The 18,450-nt window shown below is 37.1% G+C and overlaps 1 protein-coding gene across 7 annotated transcripts in view; it reads right to left on the bottom strand.

Moving 5' to 3' along the window:
• Nucleotides 1-18,450, bottom strand: part of LOC145964329 (uncharacterized) — a 38,487-nt gene that overhangs the window by 11,695 nt on the left and 8,342 nt on the right. For all 7 annotated transcript variants that reach the window (XR_014436418.1, XM_083086959.1, XM_083086960.1 and 4 more), the window contains 13 exons: nt 5,171-18,354; nt 4,738-5,092; nt 4,432-4,680; nt 4,203-4,346; nt 3,813-4,142; nt 3,529-3,701; nt 3,361-3,463; nt 1,969-2,132; nt 1,673-1,894; nt 1,358-1,611; nt 1,129-1,289; nt 784-1,054; nt 21-266 (listed from right to left, as the gene is read on the bottom strand). Coding sequence is in view for 6 of the 7 variants with exons in the window: in XM_083086959.1 (XP_082943085.1) it covers nt 21-266; nt 784-1,054; nt 1,129-1,289; nt 1,358-1,611; nt 1,673-1,894; nt 1,969-2,132; nt 3,361-3,463; nt 3,529-3,701; nt 3,813-4,142; nt 4,203-4,346; nt 4,432-4,680; nt 4,738-5,092; nt 5,171-18,354 (15,856 nt within the window). In the remaining variant the exon portion in view is untranslated. The remainder of the gene's footprint in view (nt 1-20; nt 267-783; nt 1,055-1,128; nt 1,290-1,357; nt 1,612-1,672; nt 1,895-1,968; nt 2,133-3,360; nt 3,464-3,528; nt 3,702-3,812; nt 4,143-4,202; nt 4,347-4,431; nt 4,681-4,737; nt 5,093-5,170; nt 18,355-18,450) is intronic.

The raw sequence follows: 18,450 nt of genomic DNA, 5'->3' as shown, positions 1-18,450 counted from the left end.
TCCGAGACAATTGGACTTACGGTATATCCGGAGATACACTTATAATATTGGATGACTCATTAATGGATGATTGATCCGGAATTGCATCCTCGATGACAGCTACCCTGGTGGATGTCTCCGTATGACCGACTACATTTGTGGCGGTGCAGCTGTAAACTCCGGCATCTCTTGCAGTGATGTTAGCTAGAGAGAATTGCACGGTACCGTCGTGGCTCAACGTCATTAAGGCTCTTCTATTGGGTCGTAGTCGAATACCGTCGCGATGCCTAAGCGAAACGCAAAATAAGGGAATTAAAATCGTATTTTTTTATATTAGCTTAAATAAATGTGAATGAAAAAGCGAGTTAGAACGATTGATAGAAGAACAAGATATCGTTGCAATTAAATTTCGATTATTTTAATCGGCGATTGATTTATCAAGCAATATCTGCAATTGTTAATATTATTTTTTTAATATGAACAATTATTAATTTTTATTTTTGAGCAGAAAGATTGAATCGAAAATACGATTTATAAAATTAAAAATTTTGCTGTAGATAATTTTACGAATTTAATCGCATCGTTTAAATTAATCAAAGTTTAGTTAAAATAATTTTAATATGACTGAAATCATCCGAGTTGCGTCTCTTCGTGGCTGATTTACATGACTTAGCAGTCCCACGCAAATTTATTTTCGATATAGATTTTTACATAGCTTGTAAAGCGCCAAACGATTGCTCGTGTGCTAACATGATTTATAGTACGTTACGTGTGTCTTGGCTTTTAATCATAATTATTGCTTACCAGACGACACCAACACTCGGATAAGCCTCGAGTTGGGCGGACATTCGTAGCTCCCGGCCAGAATGAACCGTGTAAGCTGCGTCGAGACCGCGAAGGAATTCTGGAGCAACGTAAGCTCGAATTCCTTTATCCACCACGAGAGTACATCGACATGATACCGAGCCGTTTACATTCCTCGCAGTTACCATGTAACATCCGGAATCATCGAGGGTGGAATGGGTTATTTCCAGAGTGTGGAAGTTCGAATCGTCATCCCAGAAGATGTGACGATCTGAAAGAGAATGTTTGAAGTTTTCCACGTAGAATCGATATTTTCAAACATTCTTTGTACGTCAAGATAATCACCATCTTGGGAGATTTTTTCTTCATTCTTGTACCATGTGATCTCTGGAGCGGGATGCCCAATAACTTGACAGGTGAGCCTTATCGGATAGGTCGTCTGCACTCGCCTATCTCGTATTCTCATGGTGAATTGCGGCGGCTTATCTTTCGGCTCGATTCTCAAACTTTTAACGAAATTGTACAACGTTATTATTCTAGCCTTGGCGTTCTCACGAATATTTATTGTACCTACCTTGTTCTGAGTTTTGTATCGGCTTCGATAATTCTGGGATCGTTAACAACGAGAACCCTAGCGAATGAAGACACTTTACCAATCTTGTTGCTCGCCTCGCAAACGTATCTTCCGGAATCATTCTCTTTGATGTTCGCAATTGTTAAGAAACATTTGGAACCATTGTAATATATCGCGAATCTTGAGTCACTGCGCGAATCTATCTCCGTTGTTTCGTGGTACCATCGTACATCCACCTTGGGATCACCGTGAATCTAAAAGATTATTCAAGCAGGTGTGTAAAACAAGTTAAACGTTGCTACTTGTTATACTTACCTCGCATTCTAATCTTATCGATGTTCCCTCGAGAGCCTTCAATTGACCCGGTAAGATTTTCGTGAATTCCGGAAGATCGGTACTTTCGCTCACTAACACTGAATTCGTCATAGTAACCGGTTCGCCCCATCCGTAACGATTTCGCGGTGTTACGCGAAACTTGTATTCTCCACCCGGTCGCAAATTGAACGCGTCGAAGGCGTTGATAGGCGTGATTCCCAGCTGAATTATATTGAAAATTTGATAAATGATAAATGAAGTAATATAATATATATTACAAGTATTATTTGTCTCACCTCTATCCATCGTGCGCCTCCGTCACTGCCCAAAAGCCAAGCGTCGACTTTATAAGCGATCACCGGCGCAGGTCCTCTTCTCTCTGCTTTACCCCAAGTCAACGACAACCAATTCTTTCCGCCATCAACTGCGACGGGCTCGCTACTAATCGGACCAGGCACGTCTGATAAAAACCATAAGGTAATAAAATAATCATCATATAATGTAAAATGTTTTTTTATAATTTTAAATATTTAATTGAACGTCTTTTTAAATATGAAATATGTTATATTTTTGTTTAAAAGATTTATAAATAATTCTCGTTCGTTAAGCTAACCTCGATGTCCATACAGATATTCCAAAAAATCAATGATCAAACAGTTCTTATTGCCAGTCCATGAACGTCTCAAACGCGAGATAGTGATGGTGATATCGTTTCCATCATTGACAAAGATCCCATGATCATGTGGCTTCATGATTTAATTATATTTTATTATATATTTTATTCTTATATTTTATTCTCTTCAGAGATATATATTTTTAACTTGTATATAATCAAATATGTTTTGATATTAGATGAAGAAAATAAAGGTGAAAGATTTGTTTAATATATTACACAATATATAATACAAAAAAATATTATAAAAATTTTGATAAACTCGCAGTAATAACATTTATGCAGGGAAATAAAAAAAATATTCTTTACTTTGCGAAATAGTTTGTTTTAACACAAAATATCATGCGGGAACTCGAGGTTTTGAATAGTAGGGTATACGAAATGATTCGCGTTCCAACGACGACTGAATTTTGAATTTGTGGAATCCGCGAGATGTTAGTGGGAGATGAATAACGATGAGAAACTAAAATAACCCGGTTGTCGAAAGATGCTCCTCGAACGAAAGAAACTTGGATGTTCTTCTATCGCATTTACGTTAGGCATGCTTAGGCATCTTACAAAATTTCGCGAATGTTTGATCTCTTCGTCTTGTTCGTCAATTTTGAAGTCATTTAATATCTTAGAGAATTTCAAAATACTCGCTTCTCATTCGCTTCACAGATCAGTTTACGTTCGCTTAAGGAAATCTTGAGGCTAACGCATCATCAGCTCGATGAATAATCAAGCTAAATATTGACGTCAATTCGCGCGACCGCTTATGTTAGTCCAGGCGTCAAAACTGGCGTCCAGCCATTAAAAGCTAACTATACCTGTGCAGTTGGTGCAAACTTGTTTGCCATTCTAATTTTAATTGGTTATACAATAATATTTATTTGATATTTATACAGTTTGAATTATTTTTACAACATTAAATGATTTTGTTTTAAAATTTCAAATGCAAATAATAATAAAATTTCATGTTTTATTTTATTTCTTTTCTTAGTTAATATTATAAAGTAATCGCAGAGTCACTTACTTCTCACATATGACATGTCCTCATCGTGTTGTTCGCCTGCGTCACGCTCGGTAACGGAATTCCAATCCGGCGATGGGGTCAACGACCTAGCGCGTTGCTTCACCTGTTTGCGAATATATTACTGATTATATATATTTTCTCTGTTCCAGATTTACCGAACATCCTCACCTTGATCGAGAAGAAGCTCCTATCGCAACCGTATCTATTTTTAACCAGAATGCAGTAAGTACCTTCATCAGAAGGTACGGCTCTTTTTAATGTTAATCTAACGTAATCATCAATACTCTCCTTGTACGATCTCGGTCCGTCCGTGATATCCGTTAATCCTTTCATCCAGATTACTAGAACGATAAAAAAGAAAGTAGATGGAGAACAAAAAAAGAAAATGCGAGCGATAATCTTTAAGAAATTTACCGTAAACTAAGAATTGTTAACGTATTGTTAAACCTTACCTCGTGGCTTAGGGGTGCCGTTGACTCGGAAGGATATACTGACGTCTTCGCCGACGGTCACGTTGATCGATTTCTTGGACGGTCTCGAGACGAACGCTGCCGGTTTCCCGCCGTCGATGGCACTCGATGTTATTACGTCCACTGTCGCCGACGTGTCCACTTGTCCGTAAGCATTGATCGCTCTACACACGTATGTGCCTCTTTCCGATTCTGTCGCCTCGGGTACAATTAACGTGTGAAGTCCACGCTCGGTGAAGGTTCTCGCCTTCGGAATAGCGATCGGTTCCTTCCGGTCACCACGTAACCATTTTATCTCCGGAGCTGGTACACCTATAAAATAAATCAATGGAGGATTCCAAAATTCTAACAAGCGACGCAAGAGCTTCTTACCTTTAACTTCTACTTGAAGAGCGATGGTACCGCCAGCGGGCACGTTGTAATCTTTTAATAAATTGGAGAATCGTGGTCGTCGTGTCAATTCCAATCCAGCTTCGTCGCTCAACTTTAGATCGTATCGGCTCGTGGATCGCCAATCTAAAATCATATTTTAATCGCTTGTATTTGAATGCTTCTTACATTTATTTATATACATATAATTATATAATATATTCTCGATTACCTTCGACGTGAACCATATGAGATGTTTCCTCAGTGTGCAGATCGTTTACCGCACGACACGTGTACCGTCCATTATCCGCGGCATTAGGATTCGCTATCTCTAATCGATACACATCATCGTCGAGATAGCTCTGCTTATAACGCTCGCCCTGAAGAATCTGCCCGTCTTTTAGCCAGAAGATCGAAGGTGGCGGATGTGCTCGTACACGACATTCCAAGATGAGCTTCTGATCGGAATATCGATAAGTGTCTACGCAAAAAAATAACGTTAAAACAATGTTAAAATATATATGACAAATGTGCATACCTCTAATTGACTTTACAAATGTTGGAGGCGAGTGCGCAGGTTTATAATCGGAGTAAACCCTCAGGGTGGACTCGGTGCTCGAAATGCCATGTGCATTCTCAGCCACGCATGCATACATTCCGGCGTCTGTGGAAAGTGCGTCATATAATTCCAGATAGGCCATACCGTTCTCGTATCGCGTTCGACAGCGACTGTCTGACACATCCAACTTTTGACCATCTCTGGTCCAGTAGACGCGCGGTTCCGGATTGCCAAGAACGGTGCAGGTCAGTCTTATTCTCATACCGGTTCCTACGACTCTGTTTGTCAGTCTCGTGCAGAACGATGGCTTCTTTGGTTTGTCCCACGAAAGATCCTGTAATTTTCGATTTATTACTAAAAAGAAATTTTGCTTTGTTTGCGAAGCAGAAAAAATAATTTAATATCGGAGTACCTCGCTTTGACCGAAGCCAGCGTAACTAGACAGACTAGGCTCGTAAATATCGAAATTGATACGTGAAGTAGCCTCCGTTTTTGTGCGTCGGACAGGTCGAATGCGTCGAGTGCTAGGTACAATAGTAGCATCGCTATCTCCGGTCGAATAGTCTTCGTACTTTAGCAAACTGGTCGATCTCGCGCGAATCATACGGTTTTCTCTTCTCTTGCGCCTTCTGTATGATCCTATGTCGAAATATTTATCCATGAAAGAGCCGTGCAATTTATAATCCCAATAATCGTCGATTCTTCTTCTACTTAAAGACGTCAGAGAATCTCTCCAGCTGTACGATCTGGAAGTGCTAGAAAGCGTTGAGATGCTCGAAACAAGTCGTGAAGTATAATCTCGCGAATAATCGACGTCGAAAAACATTGAGGCCGATTTGTCGGGTTTGTATCTGGTTTCTAACATGTTTTTAAGGAAGCGATCGGATTCGTTTTCACGTCTTCTGGACCATTCGCTTTCTCTTATTTGTTCCTTTCTTCTTTGCTTATTCCTGATTGCCTCTTCCTCTTGTTTCTTTCGTAATTTTTGTCCTTCTTCCCATAATAATCTAGCAGTCTCGTCTCCTCTGATTCTTTTTTCGTCGCTTCTTTTCTGAAGCCTTTCCTCGTCTGCTCTAAACATGTAATCAGTTTCATCCCTTTTGGATCGTCCCACGGCGAATTTTTTTTCTAAGCGCTCCATTTCCATTTGATGTAGCCTTTTATTATCATCTCTTTTCTCACGATCGTATTGCTCTTTACGTTCTGTGTCTAGTCTATATTCGTTACTCCTATTAAATCGTTCCTCTTTTCTCGTGCGCAACCAATCTTCATCATCCTGTGACCTCCACTGTCTCTGTTCTACGTTTCTTTTTGTTTTTTCTATTTCTGCACATTGCCATTTGCTCTGTTCTTCTCGTTTTTGGAGTATTTCGTCATCTCTTTGTTTTTTCTGATATTTATCCACTTTTATATGTAAATCTTTATCCTCTCTCGATTTTGGAATTTCTTTATTTAATTTTTCTTCTTGCTTTTGTTTTATACGTGTCGTCTCTTCTAGTTTTTGATCTTTTTTTGCTTCTTTATATTTCTGATTGCCCTTAGCTTCATCGTTTTCTTTCTTTATGTATTCATTTTGTGTTTGCTGTACCACTTGGTCTATTTTAATAATATCCTCTTTTCTTTTTTCTATTTGTTCCTCTCTTTCTTTTTCTACTTTTTTATCTTTCTGCATCTTATCCTCTTGCATATCCTTTTTCGTTTCTGCTTGGCTTTCTTCTACTTTTATTTTTTCAATTTGAGTTGTTTGTTTTTGCTCTTCTTTTCTTTCTTCTATTTGTTCCTCTCTTTCTTTTTCTATTTTTTTATCTTCCTGCTTATCCTTCTTTTGTGTTATTATTTTCTTATCCTCTTGTATGTCCTTTTTCGTTTCTGCTTGGTTTTCTGCTACCTTTACTTTTTCAGTTTGAGTTGCTTGTTTTTGCTCCTCTTTTCTTTCTTCTATTTGTTTCTCTTTTTCCTTTTCTATTTTTTTATCTTGTTGTTTCTCCTTCTTTTGTGTTATCTTTTTCTTATCCTCTTGTATATCCTTCTTCGTTTCTGCTTGGCTTTCTGTTACTTTTATTTTCTCAGTTTCAATTGTTTGTTTTTGCTCCTCTTTTCTTTCTTCTATTTGTTCCTCTCTTTTCTTTTCTATTTGTTTATCTTCCTGTTTATCCTTTTTTTGTGTTATTGTTTTCTTATCCTCTTGCATATCCTTCTTCGTTTCTGCTTGATTTTCTGCTATCTTTACTTTTTCAGTTTCAGTTGTTTGTTTTTGCTCCTCTTTTTTTTCTTCTATTTGTTCCTCTCTTTCCTTTTCTACTTTTTTATCTTGTTGTTTCTCTTTCTTTTGTGTTATCTTTTTCTTATCCTCTTGCATATCCTTCTTTGTTTCTGCTTGATTTTCCGCTACCTTTACTTTTTCAGTTTCAGTTATTTGTTTTTGTTCCTCATCTTCCTTCTTTGGTGTTTTAACTTTAGCCTCTTCTTTTTGTTTCTTTTCTTTCAATTTTTCTATTTTGTTAGACTTTTCTTTTTTTGTTTCTAATTCTTTTACATCATCTTCTGCTTTTTTCTCTTCTTTCTCTTTTACTTTTTCTGTTATCTCCTTTTCCTTCCGATCTTGCGTTTTTACTGCTTCCACTTCTTCCGGTGTTTGTTCCTGTTTTTTTATTTTTTCTTGTACAATTTCATCTTTCTTATTAGAATCCTCTTTTTTCTTTTTCAGTTCCTTCGTCTTTTCGTCCTTTAACTTTTCGTCTTCTTCCTTTTTTATTTGTTCCTCTTTTTCCAGTTTTTCAGTTTTTATTCTTTTTGCTTTTTCGTCTTCTTTTTCTTGCTCTTTTCCATCTTTTTTGATAGTCTTATCCTCTTCTTGTTTTTTTATTTCTTTAACTTCTATTTTATGATCTTTTTCTACGATTTCAGTTTTTTCTATTCTTACGTGTTCTTGTTCTTTTTGCTGTGTTTTATCTATTTCATCTTTTTCTTTTTTCTGTAATTTCTCAATTTCATCTTTTTTATCATATTGTTCTGTTGTTTCTTTTACTTTTTCTTTTATATCTTTTAATTCTTGTTCCTTTTTCATTTCTTCAGCTTTTTCCTTTTCTTTGGCTTGCACTTTTCTTCTTTCGATATCTTTGGCTTCTTCTACTTTTATCTTTTCCGTTTCTTCCTTTACATTTAGATCCTTTTCAGTTTTTTTATTTTTATCTGATTCTTTTCTTTTTTGTACAGTCTCTTGCTCTTGTTTTCGTTCTTCTGCCATTTTATTTATTTTCTCATAATTTTCTTTGTTTTGTTGTTCATTCTTTTCACTTTTTATTTCTTCAGGTTCTATGATTTTTTTAGATTCCTGTATTTCGTCTTTTATGCTTTCAGTCGCATTCACTTTTTCCTGTTTTTCAATTTGTTTTACTCCTCCATCTTCATGTTTCTTTAAGCTTTCAATTTCTTGTGTTACCTTATGTTCTTTTTCATCTTTTTTAATCCTTTCATCTTTTATACTTTTTTCATTTTGTTCTGCTTCTTTTGCTACTTGTTCAATTTCTTTGCTTTTCTGTTCTTTATTTATTTTTTCTATTTCCTCCTTCTTTTGTTCCTCATTTTTACTTTTCATTTCATCAGTCTCTTTTTTATATTCTTGCTGTTTCTCTATCTTTTTATATTCCTCTTCTTTTTCTTTCCCTTTTTTAACTATATCATCTTTTGGCTGTTCTAATTTCTCCTTGATTGATTTTTCATCTTCTTTTTCTTGTTTTTGGTTTATTTCTAAACTTTTCTTTTCCTCTTTATCCGCCATATCATTAATTACTGTAGAATCTGCAGTGTCTGTCAGCTTAGTTTCTTCTATTTCTACTTTTATTGTTTTGTTTATTTCATCGTCTTTTTCGATAGTTGTTTCAGATTTTCTAACTTCTTTTTTTGCAGATTTCTTTTGAGACGCTATCTTCTGTTTTTCTATTATCTGAATCATTTCTTCTGCCAAGAACTGATCAGATATAATATTTATTATAGATTGTAATTTGCAAATTGGTTTCTCCAGGATTATTAATCCTTCTAATATTGTTTGTTTGTGCCATAATGTTTTCGCCTCTTCCATCGATTCTTGCAATTCATGCAGGCACAATATTAAATTTTTTGAGAGGATACCGAAATTTGCGTATTGCGGGTCCGCCAATGGTTTATCAGCTGACTGCTGTTGTATTACAGCTACTGATTTCTCGAGATTCTGCAAGGTACTGATCATTAAATTAGCAGTTTCTTTCGGTTTCTCTGGTATTTGTGTGATACACTCTTTAATATTCTGTAAAGGTTTCGTCAACATTCCGAGTGCTTCGCATTCGATGCAAATTTCAATGGCCGACACTTGCTGTTCCTCTAATTTATGTCCGATAGATTCAATAGATGTGTTAATATTTGAAATAACATTCGTTACTTTTGTCGATAAATCCAAGAGCTTTTTATTTTGTTGTATAGATATAATTGTTTCGAACGCATCTTGCACGAGTTCTAAGGGTCTTTGTAAACCCTTTAGATAAATGCTTGGCGAGTCCTTTACCGTCACAATGGAATATTTTAAGTCGTTTAATGGAACATTAAGAGCGGCGGATATAGTTGTGTCTATTTTCATCGATGATTCAGACATTGGTTTATCGACAATTTCTTTCTTAACGAATGAAATACATTTCTCAAGATTGAAAAGAGAGTCAACAATAGCGTCAATACTGCTCTCCTCAACAGCACTTAAATGCTTGTTTTTCAATAACATCAATTTCTCTTGTACATTAGTAAGTGATTGTACCATTGTTTTGAGGATTTCAGTTTCGGTATAGTCATCTTCCATACGTAATATAGCTGATTTAATATTTTCCATTGGTTTCGATAATTCTTCGACAATAGACCAAGGCATCGATGTTTCTATTTCTTCTTTTCCACTTATTTTTTCAGGCTCTATTATTGTACATTGTCGAATATCGGCTATCGATCTCTCGATTTCGTGTAGAGGAACCGCTAAACATTCCGTGATCCAGTTGTTGCTCATGTCTTCAGGCAATGATTCTACATCCGGCGATATAACTCGCGCTTCTAAAACCGATATAGCGCGTTGGAGGTCAAACAGAGGTTCAGCCAGTGCATCTAATACAATCTCATTCTGCGGTTGATCCGTTGATGTTTCGACCAACATCTGGTCCTCTATTATAGCGATGGAATGACGCAGTTCCTCGAGCGGTTCCATCAATGGACGAAGGGCGAATTCAGTCTTGCCATCGATTGCGAATGAATGTTCATTTGCACGTTCGATAACCGTCTGTTCTTGAATAATTACCGCTGTGACTGCATCCTTCAACTCTAACAAAGGTTGTATCATCGTTTTCAACAAAGACACATTTTCTCTCTCTGATAAAGAAGACGTCGTATCGCTTGGCGTAACTATTTTACGCTCTTCGACGACGAGTGCAAGGCATTCTCGCAATTCGGTTAAAGGCTTTGCTAATGTTTTCAACGCGGAGGCTTCATCTTCCGACATCGATATCGCGACCTCGATCGGAGATTCGATCGCGACCTGATCGATTACCATTGGTTGCGTGACTTTTGATAGAGATTGTTCGTCGATTACATCTGCCCAGGTATTCAAAGACGAAGCGCCTTCGGAAAAAGTGTCCACCACAGGCTCCATGATTATCTGTTGATGATTGCACATTGCTATACATTCCGACAGATTGTGGAGAGTTTCAGCAAACGTTTCCAATGCCGAAATATTTTGTTGCTGTGCCAGTTCGTTTAGAGGATCAGGCGCAACTGTGGTTACTTGTTGAATAGATGCGATGGAGGCTTTTAGATCCACTAGAGGCTGCGCGATAGATTTGAGTAAAGCGTCAGTTTCCGCTTCCGAGATAATTTGGCTACCTGCCTCTAATATCACGTGCTCTTGAACAGTGACGATAGACTTTTGCACCTCCTCGAGGATAGGCTGTAAAGCAAGTTTTTCTAAACTCGTGGAAGGTGATTCGGTTGCCAGATTCTGCCCATCATGTTCGATCACATGTTCTTTGCATACCGTTGCAACGAAAGATTTTTCAAGTTGTTGCAAGGGACCCACTAGACTGCTCAATACCGTAACTGGTTTCTTTATCTCCGTAATATCCAAGACTTCAGATTCTTGCATTTTAGTTTCTTCGATGGTTAAAATCTGCTCTTGTAAAATTCGCAGAGGCGCGATGATATTTTCAAGGACTTGCGTATCCGTTTTAGCCAATTGTTTTAATTCTATTGTGCTTGTCGCGAAAGCTTCGATGATCCTCGGCTTTTCGATGACGATAGAGCAACATTTTCTAAACTCCTCGATAGATTTCGCGAATGCTTGCAACGCGGACGCATTTTCAATTTCTACGATTTGTCGGCCAGCATTTTCTATCGCGTTTAATTGTTGCAGGACCACTGTCGACGTCCTCAAATTACCGAGTGATTTCGCGAAGTCTTTTAATATCGTCAAATCGTCTGTACTTGCTTCTGCGAGCAAATCTTGAATGATCGTAGCTTGATTTTGAATCACCGCAACAGATTTATTTAGATTGTCCAATACCGGCTTAATTGGCAATCGTTGTAAAGATTGGGCGATTTCTTGATGAGATGCAATTAAGAAAGATTGCTGTAACTCTTGCAACGGTTGCACCATAGATTCTAAAGCAACAAGTTTTGTGGATTCCTTTGTTTCTAATGTTTGAGACACTCGATCTTCGAATTTTAATATTGCACTTTGTAATCCTTCGATTGGAATAGTTATCGCTTTTAACAAAGAAGTTTCTCGCATTTCTTGTTGCATTATATTTTGTTTAGCTATAACTAGTTGATTCGCTGTTTCTTCCACCGATTTTGCAAACATTAGTAAAGTCGATAATTTTTCAGTTTCAGTAATTTCATCGAAACAATCAATGATTTCTTGAATGATTGTTAGTGGTGTTTTCAGATTTTCGAAAGTTTCGTTTAACGTTTTTACTGTAGGACTATCTTCGTTGGAGACTGCTTGCTGTTGGATTACGATTGAGTCCTTGAGCTCTTCTAGCACGGGCTTTAAATCTGCACTTGTCAATGTAACTTGATTTCCGCTAAGAGCTTTCTCCTGTGCCATCGAAATCGGTGTAATCTGTTGTATATTTGTAGATAATAATTGTTCTAATTTTTCCAAGGGATTTATCACTGTATTTAATTGAATAACCTCTTTCTTCTGTTCTGGTATTTCTAGCAACTCGGTTTTATGACTTTTCAATTCTTCGATTTGAGAAAGTGTTTCACGTAGAATATGAATCGGCTCAACAATCTTATGTAAAATTTCTGGATCGAGCTCTTGATCTTTTTGTTTAATGATTTGCAATGGCGACTCAGATTCTGCTCCTATTTTTAGCTCGTTAGTAATAGACATAAATTTTTCTCCAAATTGCTCCACTGATTTGGCAAGAGTTTGTAGGATTGCGATCTGTTTAACGCTCGATAACTCCTCTTTTTGCTGAATCAATTGACAAGTTATTGGTTCAGATTGGATACACGCGATCGACATTTTTAAATCTTCTAATGGTTTTTCGATGGCTTGTAATAAACGTATTTTAGCTGTTTTGCTCGAACTGGCTTCGATTGCAGTATTAAGTTGCACTTGTTCTTGAATCGTAGCAATTGATTTTTGTAATTCTTGCAAAACGCATGCGATAGATAATTTTTCTAACGACACTGTGTCTTGCTTTATTTCTTCAGTAATTTCAGACGGTAATGCAACTTCTAGATTTAATAACGGTTCTATCAGAGTCGAAAATGCAATCATTTTTTTATCGGATGATTCTAAAATTCCTACATCTCCGATTTTATCGAATGATTCACGTAATACTTGAAGAGGAGAAATGATCGCGTGTAAAGTTTCAACTTTTATTTGTTTTTCTTGCGTTGAATCTTCTTCAGATACCTGAGTCAATTCTATTTTTTGCTGATTAATCGTTTCTAAATTTTTCTCTTCAACCTCTTCCAATGATTCTGTTGCAGATTTTATCGTTGCTTTCTTCTCAGTAAGTGTTTCTTCGATTTGGCTAAATACTGGTGCGGATGTCAATTCTTGTTGTGATATTTCTACTGTATCTTGTGCCACTAAATCGTTCGCTTCCTTAATGAATGTTTCATTTAATTCTGTTTCTTCTATCGATAGATTATCGATGCTTTTCGATTCGATTGGATCGGCGGAAGGTGAACTAGATTCGTAAGGCGAAGTCTTGTCGCATTTCACTTGATCCTGAGAATCCATAATAGCTTCTATCAGTTCTTCGAGAGGTCGCGCAGTCGTTTCTTCGATATCATTTATCTCCTCTTTTATTTTCGATATTTCTGTTTCTCTCTCGTCAGCAATTTTAACAGATTTTAATACTTGAATGGCATTTACAGATTTAATGGTGTCGTTAATGCATGGTATTAAATCTTTTGCAATTATAGGTAACGATTTTCTGTTTTGATCGACATACTTGTCTCCATCGAACGTTTGACATATAGATACTAATGTATTTTCAAGAGCGTTTAAAGGCTCGACAATAGATTGTAAAGACGTCATAATATTTTCTTTCAATTCTGGCTTCACTCCTGCATCAGTCAAAGAAATAACCGTACCGATAGCTTGCTCAAAATCAGCCAGATTATCCTTCATACGAGAAAATTTGCTATCTATTAGTATAATAGAGGAAGACAATGCTGTCTTAATAGAGATATTCGTAGCTTGTAAATCGTAAAGTATTTGCACCAATGCTGTTAGCTCTTGTATTTTCCGCTTGTTTTCTTCAGACTTTGAGGCCAGCGATTCTTGCGTAGCGGATTTCACGAAACTGATCAGTTCTTTCAAAGGCTGTGCCAGGCTACTTATCGTAGAGTTGATTTTTGACATTTCATTTGTCAAGTATTTTTGTTTCTCATTTTCTTCCTGATTCTCCTCATATTTTTTTGTATCCACCAGATTATCTTCCGTTTGTTCAATACGGGTCGCCGCTTCCACATTTTCTATAACCGGCGTTTGTGTTATTTTAGGTGTATCTTCAATCTTCGATTGAGCAACATCTTGAACTGCCGACGATGGTATTTCCGTGATCGTTATTACGCTCTCAATTTCTTCTTGCGATATCTCTATAATCTCATCAGTGATACTTTCTACCTTTGTGATGCTCTCTTTCTGTTCGACAGTCTTCTCTATTGCTATTATGGAATCTTTCACATGACTTAAGACATCCGTAACAGCAGAAAAGGTTTCTATGATCGGAGCTCCTGTAGAAGCGCCTTCTTGTACGAGTTCGGCTTTATGCGCCGTCAAAAAAGAATTTAATTCTGAGATTGAATCGGCTAGTTCTTGAAACTGAATTATTAAATTACGTGAAATCGTCGATGGTACTTTCTGCGTATTCTCTCTAAGGACGTTTAAGGCCGACAGAAGTTGATTAGTCGGATAAAGAAAGCCTTCAACGATTGCTTCTTCATCGATTGATTCACTACCAATCTGAATAAACTGCACTTGTGTAAAGGATATTTGTTTATGTAATGCTTCTAAGCATTTGGATAATATTCCATATGTGTCTCTATCAGCATGTTCCTCTACAGCTGTTATAGCGTTCGCTAAGCGACTCAACGTGCCGGTAAGTCGATGCTGAAGAGGAATCTTGACGCTACTAGATCGGCACGAATAATCAGTCTTACCGATTTGTTTCTGTACTTGCTGAATCGCGGAGTTGAGCAACATCAAAGATTCATCGAACAGAGAAGCTTCTTCCATATTCGCAATCGTTTCGACTGTATGGCAAACTTGTTTTCGCAGATCACCTACCGCTTGCAAGATAACGCTTCTTCTTTCCTCTAATAAATAACCTTCCGGAACCAAACTTTGTCGACTGCTCTGTACCATTGAAAGACAGGTATGAAATTCTAGCAAAGGTTCGAGAAGATTTCGTAATTCGATAATTATTGGCCCTCGTCGATTTAGCGTACCTGTTTCTTGAATAGCAGTCTTGATATCTTTTAAAAGAGCGGCGATCGGCTTTCCCAAAATGTTCGCGACATCCGTCTCGAGGGTTCCTTCTGCAGCTTTTTGTAGATCATTCATACGCTCCACAATACTATCTAGAGGCTTCGAGATATCCCGGAGATATTCTAAAGTTTTTTGTCTTGATGATATTTCTTGAATTACAGTTGGAATTTCCGCTTTAATGTCTTGCAAAACGTGCAGGAGAAATTCAAACTCTTTCTCCGTGTCTTCATTTTTATCAACAAAATCGATTGTTTGTTTTATCACGTTAGTTTCTATTACATTCAATAGTGGCGTTAATCGATTCAATATCATAAGTTCCGAGATGTCATGTTCGCGTGGTCTGGAAAGCAATTCTTGTATATTTGTCAGCGGTTGTGTTAAATTAGTTAGCATTACAATTGTTTGATTAACTTTTTCTTCCAACGATCCAATTTCTTTGTCATAAACGGTGGTTATCATGCGTATTGTAGATGTAGTCCTTCTCAATTCCTCGACAAAATTGGCTAATTTTGATTGGGGAATCGTAGCGGTTCGCGTTGTCGATTCTTCGAAATCTTCTAGGATATTAGTCATCTCTAATTGAAGCTTTTCCAAAGTTTCCGACAAGACTGTAATTAATTTGCCTGCATTTTCCTCTCTTTCTTGCTTCTCAGCTTTCATAGCCTGCGAAGCGATATCATCGACCGTTACTTTGAGATTATCTTCTATTATAAGTTGTTCAGTAGGCAATGCAAGAGATCCGGTTTCAAATGGCGTAGACGCGATTTCTGTAAGAGTGCCTGGAATTGTTTCCTGGGAAGAGACTGTAATAATTTCTTCTTTCTCTTCCACATTGAATGTCTTGACAGATTGTTCAAGTTCTTGCTGGTAGAGAGTATCTTTGATCGAAAGTGATATCTCATTTTCGATTTGTTCAACGATCTCTACCATCGATTTTAGGCGCTCTTCTTCCGCATGTTCATGAAAAACGTTCGTGATAATTTGCAAAAGATGTTTCATAGGCTGACCCAAGTTTTCTAAGGTTAAAAAATCTTCCGGTCTATGATACATAAAAATAGCGTTTTTAAGTTTTATTAATGGTTCTCGAAGATCAATCAATGCTTCTATCAAACTTTCATCATCTGGTGGTTCAGAATATGACGTTTGAATGGCAATTTGAGTGACATCTCTCTTCAATTCCTCGATCGTTAAGCTTAACGTAGATTCTATTTCGTCTTTCGTACTGTCTTCGGATGTGGATAACCATTGTTTCATAGGTTCTAAAGAACGGTTGATTTGACAAGCGAGAATCGATTTTGAATCTCCTTTCTTTTCTTTTCGAGACTTGGTAGCATTTTCCTCTTGAGATTTTTTCTTCGATATTTCTTTTGCCACAAGGATTGCATCTTTTTCTATTTCTTCCAATAATTTTAACATAGGTACTATTAAGTCGACCGAAGAATTGCTTTCCATTATGCTGTGAATTATCTCTTTCAATTTATCGATGGGATTTATCAAGTTATTTAAAATTTGCTCCTCTCCTGGTTCGTGCTTTTCCGTTAATAAATTTTTTTGCAGATTTAACAACGAATCAGTTAATTTAATAATCTCTTGAGTTATATCATTATCGGTTGGATTTTTTAAATTGGCTATTGTAACGGCCGAAGAACCAATTGTTTGACGTAACGTTTCAATACTTGTAATTAAATGATGAGAGCTTGCAGACTTTTCTTGCTGTTCTAAAACCGATGATAGGGCGAAATGCACGCTGCTTAAACTTTGATCAATATTTAGGTTTTTCAGCACGTGTTTTTGTATAGCTTCCATCTCCAACAGTTGCTCCATCAATTTTGATATTTGTTTATCGGTATCTTCCAATATCTGAAGAATTATTTTCACTCGCGAAGTTGTTTCAGAATTTTTGGAATTTTCTAGTATTGTTACAACGACATTTTTCAATCTTTCAATAGCAAAGATGATTTCTTTCAGTATCGTAATTTCTCGAAAATTATATTCGTCTGACGTTAAAATTACTTGAAGATCTAACAAGGGCTCTCTAAATTCCATTAAACTGTTTAATGTCTCATTTTCTTTCAGTGTCATCGCAGTATGCGTTGTGTGGGATACGCACTCTCGTAACTCTACTAAACACGCCGCGAGTCTCGATCCCGTTAAAGCCTGCTGCGAAGCAGCAGTTCCGTTCATCGCGAGTTTCGAACATTCCATGTAATCTAAAATCGCACTAAACGCCGACTGAATATCGATCAACATATCTAGAATTTCCTCGGATATATTTCGAGTTTCGTCGGAGATTAATTTTAGCGAGGACAATTCTTCCTTTTCGATAGGAATGCTACAAATGCGCTCGTTGATTTTTCTCAAAATTGCCAGCGTAGGCTGTAAAGATGACAATCCGAGGCCTTCAACAACGTGTGATAGCTGAAGGATCGATGGCTCGAGAAAATTGCGTATAATTTCCATGTCTTCCGCTGATGTAATTTTATCAACAGTCTTTAGCAATGCGTGCAGGGGTACTTCGAGATTGATCAGGGTTTCAATTTCCATACCTTTTTCTTGTGAAATTTCCAACGTTTGACATACATCGTTGACCCGCTCGCGAATATTGGAAAATTGCGGTACTAAAGTATCGGGAACTTTTTCATACGTCTCCAAAGTTTTGCGCAGGATCATTCTTGATTCTAAAAGAATATCTTTTTTCAATTTTCGATTCTCTTCCAAAGTATGTACGTTAACAGCTTCCGTCACGCTTGTTAAATTATCCAACGGTTTTTCTTCAGAAAACGATTTTTTTATCGACTCTTGTGAGATTCCATTTCCGATGTCCATTTCTTTTGCGTCAGCTGATTCTATAGATTGATACTGTTTTATTTTCACGTCAGCTCTATCTTCTGATTTACCACTTTTTCTATCCTCATAATCGCTGTGGCCGGAATACTCCTCGGAATTACTCTTGTCTTTTTTCTTCTTCTTACGCTGTTTCTTTTTCGGAATTCCAGTCATGGAATCGAAAGAGGAATCACCACTGATTCCATCGTCTAAACTGGAACCGGTTGACCTTCCGGTGCTCAAACTACGTTTTCTAGTATCTGCTATATCATGTTCCGATGTAATATGTTTTTGAACGAGACTCTCTGTGATGGAGAGATGCGCAGAAGACAAAGCGTCAGCAAAAGTATCGCTGTCGTCTTGCTTTAAGGACGAAAGCGGAGATAACGGCGCCTCATCCTTTTGAGCACTATGGAAGGTCTCGGATTCGATTCGAAGGCTCTTCTCGCTTTTCGATGATGATATACTCGTTGATTTCTTTCGAGGTGGTCTACTAGGAACTTCCTCATCCACGTATCGAGCTGATCTCTTTAAAGAACTTCGAGAATCAGGCGAGGAGAGGACGTGCGTCACATCATCCATAATAGAAACATCCTCGAAATCAGCTTCTGTCCGTAAATCATCGCCTTCTTCGGCGCTAACAAAGTAATCGGGCGAAACGTCAATTACTATAGCCTCCATCAGCAAATTACCGGACGTAGAAGTTTCTTTGACAAATCTCATTGGCGGCAATTCGATCACATTGTGTTCTATGAAGAATACAAAAGACTGGATTATTTTTAGCATATAATTATAACAATATTGCATATATAATTATAATAATATATAATATTATAATATATAAT

The sequence above is a fragment of the Camponotus vicinus genome, unplaced genomic scaffold (assembly GCF_025532165.1).
Source record: "Camponotus vicinus isolate PSW18456_S1 unplaced genomic scaffold, iyCamVici1.0 SCAF_13, whole genome shotgun sequence".
NCBI lineage: Eukaryota > Metazoa > Arthropoda > Insecta > Hymenoptera > Formicidae > Camponotus > Camponotus vicinus.
The sequence above is the reverse complement of the archived record's forward strand: the minus strand, read 5'-3'. Positions and strand labels throughout refer to the sequence as shown.